At 54.1% G+C, this 6,970-nt stretch overlaps 1 protein-coding gene across 1 annotated transcript in view; it reads left to right on the top strand.

Moving 5' to 3' along the window:
• The window catches only part of IGLON5 (IgLON family member 5), a 37,751-nt gene continuing 30,781 nt past the window's right edge, over positions 1–6,970 (top strand). Inside the window, exons 1-3 of the mRNA XM_011946496.1 lie at positions 1–62; positions 322–462; positions 2,187–2,267. Coding sequence (XP_011801886.1) covers positions 1–62; positions 322–462; positions 2,187–2,267 — 284 coding nt within the window. The remainder of the gene's footprint in view (positions 63–321; positions 463–2,186; positions 2,268–6,970) is intronic.

Below are 6,970 nucleotides of genomic sequence, written 5' to 3'. Positions count from 1 at the left end.
ATGAAGGGCCACCAGGCTGAAGGGCTGGGCTGTGTCCTGGGGGAACTGGGGAGCCATGGGAGGTCTGTGAGCAGGAGAGGAGCTGGGCAGCCCTGGGGGACAGAGTGAATTCCAGGAGGCCCAGAAAGAGGCTTGGGAGAGGGTCCACACCAAGAGAATAGAGGTTCTTATCCCCACTTGATGGGGTGGGGTGGGGCTGCGCTCGTCACAGAACCAGCAATCGGAGGAAGCTGGTGTTCTGGGCCCAGCCCAGGACTCCTTGTGGGAACTGGACGGGGCAGGGACTGAGCACAGCACTCACCATGGGGCTTCCTGCCTTAGAATGAAGATGCTTACCTGGTGGGAGGAACATCAGAGTCCCAAGACCAAAGAAGGCCTGACCCTTAAGAAACCAGAGCTGCTGGAGGAACCAGAAGTACCCAAAGTGCCTGAAGCTGACATCCCATTAGAACCGGGCTGGAGGTAAGTCCCTGGGACAGTCACAGGCAGGTCGTCAAACAACAGGGCCACAGGCCAGGGTCCCCAAACCCATTACCTGGCAGAACCACCAGGAGGCACTTGTTCAGGACGGAGAGTCCCAGGCCCCCTCACCCCCACATACCAGATGCTACATTTGCCAAAACAAAGTGCCACAGACTGGCTGGCTTGAAAGGCAGATACTGATTTTCTCCCCCTCTGGAGGCTGGAACTCCCAGGTCAAGGTGCCAACAGCCAAGCTTCCTTCTGAGGCCTCTCTCCTTGGCCCACAGATGCCCTCTTCTCCCTGTGTCCCCACAGGGTCGTCCCTCTGCGTGTGCCTGGGTCCTAATTTCCTTCCCTTGTAAGGACACCAGTCATTGAACTCAGGCCCACCATGTGACGTCATTTAACCTTAATCACCTGTGTGAAGACCCTGTCTCCAATACAGTCACATTCTGAGGCCCTGGGGGTTAGGATGTCAACATATGAATGATGGGGGGTGGGATGGATTCACACTTCCGCCCACAACAGAGGCTTAAAGAGGCTGCTTGGATTCCCCCGTGTTGGGTACTCAGAGAGGGGACTGGGCTTGCCGGAGGCAGCGGAGCAGCCGAGTCTGGTTCTCCCGAAGTCTAGGGATCTGGAGAGACTGACGAGTGTAGACTCCGAGACGGATCACAGCATTCGGCCTGGGACGTGGAAACCTGGCCCAGGCAGCTGCGCAGACCTGCCCAGCAGCGACTCCATCCCAGACTCCAGACCCGGAGGCCGACGCCCGGCTCTCACCCATTTCCTCCCATTTCCTTGGGGAACCTGCCCCGGGGCCTCCCCAGCGCCAGCCCTCATGTTAGCCAATGTAGGGAACACGCCTAACACCTGACACCTGCCGGAGGGACACGCCACCCCAGCAGCCAGGCTGACAGGAGCAGAAACACAACACACAGGGACACGCCAGGCAGGCAGCACCAGGAAACAGGCTGCTGCCGCCCACAGGGGCCGCTGTGAGCCCAGAGTGGATCCAACCCAGCCTCAGCCTTCTTCAGAGAGAGAAACTGAAGCATGCTCAGCACGACGGGAAGGTGGCTTGAAACCCGGAGGAATCCCCAAAAACACATCCACAGGGGCACTGGGAACCATGAGGCCCCAGCCTCTGCACATCTGCACGCAGACAGAGAAACTGAGGCTCACCGTGCCTCGGGCCACACCGCAAGGCTGTGCGCTGCTCGGGACTCCTGAACCCGGGACCCTTGCCCCCCACTGCAGCAGCTGACCCTGTCCTGGACATTTTCTCCTGACTTTATGAGACTCTAGTGCAGAGGTTGCAAACTCAAATGCTCACGGCCACCAGGCAGGGAACAAGAGGGGCACAGTTGGCCTAATGGGGGCCTCCTCTGCCTTGAAAGCAACTGTCCCTCCTGAAGGCGGCGGCTCACCGTGGCGGAACTCTCTCCAACTCCCTTACCCGCTCCCCACAGGTCAGGAACACGGGCTGACTACAGCTAGCTCTTCATATTTTTTTTGTTTGTTTTTTGAGGAGAATCCAGAGATCGCGATTTCAGTGTGAAATGTCTTGATTCCAGCACATTAGCAATTGAGAACATGTTTTTAAAAGGCAGCGCCGCGTGGGTCAAAGAAAAGCCCTGATGACGCCTCCCATTTGCAAACTCGGATCAGAGGCAGAGATGTGGAGGGGAGTCCTGTTCCCTGAACACCCTTCCTGCCCACAGCAGGCGGGGCTCAGAACGCAGACGCTTTGCCCAGGGCAACCAGAATCCCCAGGTTTTGGGAGGAAGCTTGGGTGTGGAAGAGTAAGGAGGGGTTTCTAGGTAGAGAAAAACATTCCAGGTGTTCACTCATGTGGCCACAAATCCCCGGAGGCCTCCCATGTGCCAGGCCCTGGGCTGGGGACAAAGAGGAGTCAGACCCAGGTCCTACCCATAAGGACCTCCAGGTTGCTACACCCCTTGGAGCAGGGCCAGGGCTGTGTCCCAAGAAGCATGGGGAGAGGGGAGGGGAGGAGGAGCTGGCATTGAGGGAGGGAGGGCTTGACCCCGCTTGGGGAGCTGAGTGTTGCTACCAGAGCCCAGCAGGCATGCAGGGAGAGGTGATGGCACCGCCAAGCACAGAAAGCTGCAAGATTGAAGGCAGGAGGCATGGCGCTGGGGGTCAGAGCACTCCAGCAAGGGCAGAGCAAGCAGCATTTCTAGGGCAGGAGGCGGACAACGGTGAGAACGGAGCCAGGCAAGGGACCACAGGCTGGGCCTGGGTGAAGCTCCTTGCAAACAGGCCTGAAACGTTGCCCTCCTCACCCTCAGAAGTGAGGGAGGAGCTGCTACCTGATGGGAGTCAACTTCCCCTCCTCTCTGAAGCACACGCACAGTGGTGACAATGTCCCTGAGTTTGACTTCAGTCCTGATGCCTCACCAATTGAAGGGTCGTGGAGACTAGGAGGCTGACCAGGGAAATTGTGGCATCCCTGTGGGTGGGCTGAGGGGTGAGCGCAGCAGGGACCCAGCTGCTCCACAGATAAAGGTGAGATTGGAAAGTGGAATCATCTCCCAAGAAGTGGATATTGGGCTGAACTCGTTCCCCTGAGGGTGGACTGAGGACTGAGGGTGGCCCAAGCCCTCACAGGCCTTCATTCACCTAAGCCGAAGACCCTGTGGAATCGGTCCCATTACCGTGCCCATTTTACAGAGGAGGAAACTGAGGCCCAGAGAGGCTGAGAAGCCTCCCTAAGGTTACATTCCTACCTTCTGAGGCAGACGCTATCCCCCTGCCCTTACCCACAAAGAAGTTGAACTTCAGAAAGGGGAGGGTCCTTCCAGAATCTCACAACCTGGGGACAAAGCCAGATCTGAGGTGCTCCTGCCCTTTCCTGCCTGCTCTTAGGAGCAAGGCCCATCGGGATCACATCAGGCTCTCTTCTCCCCATTCCAGAGTGCAGACTGTGGAAGGGAACCGTCTGGGGCCATGCAGCCACTCCAGGCTTTGCTGGCTCAAGGAGCAGGTCTAGGCTCTCCCTCCCATTGACCCTCAAAGTCTAGTCTGTCTCTGTTTCTCTCTCTCTCTCAATTCCATGCACAGATGGTTAACTCTCTGTGTGCTCTGTACCCTGCTAGGTTTGAAGAATGGCTGTAGATAGGGCTGCCACCATCCGTTCCTCTCCCAGGTGGGGATCACCCCAACCGCGGGACACTGCAGAGGATGGGGGCCATGGGATCGTGAACTTCTGTGGTGGTCCCTGGACAATGGAGCTGAGCCACCTGTGTTTAGATCCCAGCTCTGGCCCTGAGTGTGGGCCACTCCCATGTTCCCTAACCCCAGCTTTCATCTGCAAAATGGGGGTATAACAGACCGTGGACCACTGTGAGGCACAGATGAGTTAATGTTTATTCGGTAACCAGCTCGGGGTTAAGGGCAAACGGTGATGGCAGCCTGTGTCTGTGCCAGGCCATGTTCTAAGCACATTACATGGGTCCTCTTGTTTGTATCCATCAGGGTTCCATCAGGGAAACAGAATGAGATCCTTATACAAAGGCTTATTGCGTGGAAGCGGGTTATGTGATTCTGAGAGCTGGTTAGGCAGGTGCTATGGACTGGATGTCTGTGTCTTCCCAACATTTTTATGTTGAAACTTCACCCGCACTGTGATGGGATCTGGAGGCCTCGGTGTGGACTACCACAACAAAACACCATAGCTTATAAACACAAGAAATTCAGTTCTCGCCGGGCACGGTGGCTCAAGCCTGTAATCCCAGCACTTTGGGAGGCCGAGATGGGCGGATCACGAGGTCAGGAGATCGAGACCATCCTGGCTAACACATGAAACCCTGTCTCTACTAAAAACATACAAAAAACTAGCCGGGTGAAGTGGCGGGCGCCTGTAGTCCCAGCTACTTGGGAGGCTGAGGCAGGAGAATGGCGTGAACCCGGGAGGCGGAGCTTGCAGTGAGCTGAGATCTGGCCACTGCACTCCAGCCTGGGTGACAGAGCGAGACTCCGTCTCAAAAAAAAAAAAAAAAAGAAAGAAAGAAATTCAGTTCTCACAGTCTGGGGAGCTGGGAAGTCCAAGACTTCTTATTTCTTCTGGGAAACCTCCATTCTGCTCTTAAGGCCTTTTTGGGATGTGATTAGGTTATGTAGGTGGAACCTTCATGAATGGGATTCATGCCCTTATAAGAGGCCTAAGATGGCTGGGCACAGTGGCTCACGCCTGTCATCCCAGCACTTTGGGAGGCTGAGGCAGGAGGATCACTTTAGCTCAGGAGTTTGAGACCAACATGGGCAATATGGTGAAACCCCATCTCTACTAAAACTACAAAAATTAGCCAGACATAGTGGCACACACCTGTGGTCCCAGCTACTCGGAGGACGAGGCGGGAGGATCACTTGAGCCTGGGCGGTGGAGGCTGCACCACTGCACTCCAACCTGGGCAACACGGCCAAACCCTGCCTCAAAAACAAAACAACAACAACAACAAAAGGCCTAAGAGGTCAGACATTTCCTCTTCTACCGTGTGAGGACATAGCATAAAGCACCGTCTATGAACCAGGATGCCGGCCCTCACCAGACACAGAACATGCCAGTGCCTGGATCTTGGACTTCCCAGCTCCCGAAACTGTGAGAAATGAATTTCTTGTATTTATAAACCACCCAGTCTGTGGCATTTTGTCGCAGCAGTCCACACCGAGTAAGACAGCAGGTCTGAGGTCTGTAGGGCAGGCGGGTGGGAGAGGCAGGCTGGAAACTCCAGCAGCAGCTGAAGCAAAACTTTCTTTTCCCGGGAAACCCCCATTCTGCTTTTAAGGCCTTTCAACTGATTGAATCAGACCCACCTACATTATTGAGACTAATCTCTTTCAGTTAAAGTCAACTGATTAGAACGACAACAAGAACAAACAGGTAACTACGAGACGTGACGGATATGTTAATTTGCTTGACGGTAGTAATCATCTCACTATGTATATATATATCAAAAGATCACATTGTATACCTTAAATATATACAACACAGGCAACTGATTAGAGACGTCAGTCACAGCTACAAAATCCTGCCACAGTGACATGTCTCGGTGTTTGATTGAGCAGCTGGGGTCTGTAGCCCAGCCAGGTTGGCACATAAACAGACCATCGCACTGCTGTGTCCCCACCATGGCCCTGTGGAGTGGCTTTTGAGATCATCCCCATCCTGTAGAAAAGGATGAGGAGACTCAGAGAGGGTAAGGAGCCCGCCTGACTGAACAAACGGCAGAGACACCTGAGCCAGGGCTAGGAACGCCCCTTCCTCACCTCCCGCACCACGTCCCATCCAACCTTGCTCAAGGAATGTCTTCAGCTACTATTGTTAGCACCAAGCACAGCTCCAGGGACATGGCACAAAAAAGGAAAGTACATCTCAAAGTGGGTAACCATACCTGACCTTGTCCTAGGAAACAGAGAGTCAGGGAGGGAAGGCTTTGAAGATGAGAAGAGTTCAGTCAATGAAAGGGATAGGAACTAATTTATTCTTTCAAAAACATACTGAGGGCCAGGCACAGTGGCTCATGCCTGTAATCCCAGCACTTTAGGAGGCCGAGGTAGGCAGATCACTTGAAGTCAACATGGTGAAACCTTGTCTCTACTAAAAGTACAAAAAGTTAGCTAGCTGGGTATGGTGGAGTGCGCCTGTAGTCTCAGCCACTCCGGAGGCTGGAGCCAGAGATTTGCTTGAGCCTGGGATGCAGAGGTTGCAGTGAGCAGAGATCGTGCCACTGCACTCCAGCCTGGGTGACAGAGCAAGACTCCATTTAAATACATACTGAGGGCCAGGCGTGGTGGCTCACGCCTGTAATCCCAGCACTTTGGAAAGCCAAGGCGGGCAGATCACGAGGTCAGGAGATGGAGACCATCTCGGCTAACGTGGTGAAACCCCATCTCTACTAAAAATATAAAAAATTAGCTGGGCCCGGTGGTGGGTGCCTGTAGTCCCAGCTATTCGGGAGGGGATAAGGCAGGAGAATGGCGTGAACCTGGGAGGCGGAGCTTGCAGTGAGCTGAGATCGCTCACTGCACTCCAGCCTGGGCAACAGAGTGAGACTCTGTCTCAAAATAAATAAATAAAAATAAATATATACTGAGGCTGGCTATGGTGGTATGTGCCTGTAGTCCCAGCTACTCAGGAGGCCAAGGTGGGAGGATTATTTGAGGCCAGGAATTTGAGACCAACCTGGACAACATAGCAAGACCCCATCTCTACAAAAAAATAATAGCTGGGCATGGTGGCATACACCTATAGCCCCAGCTACTTGGGAGACTGAGACAAGAGGATAGTTTGAGGCCAAGAGCAGTGGCTCACACCTGTAATACCAGCACTTTGGGAAGCTGAGGCAGGAAGATCGTTGAGCCCAGGAGTTTGAAACCAGCCTGGGGAATATAGTGACACCCCACCTGTATAAAACATTTTTTAAATTAGCATACAGCCAGGCACGGTGGCTCATCCCTGTAATCACAGTAGCACTTTGGGAGTCCA

This window comes from Colobus angolensis, unplaced genomic scaffold (assembly GCF_000951035.1).
Source record: "Colobus angolensis palliatus isolate OR3802 unplaced genomic scaffold, Cang.pa_1.0 Scaffold25, whole genome shotgun sequence".
NCBI classification, from domain to species: Eukaryota; Metazoa; Chordata; class Mammalia; order Primates; family Cercopithecidae; genus Colobus; species Colobus angolensis.
This window is presented reverse-complemented; position numbering and strand designations above follow the sequence as displayed.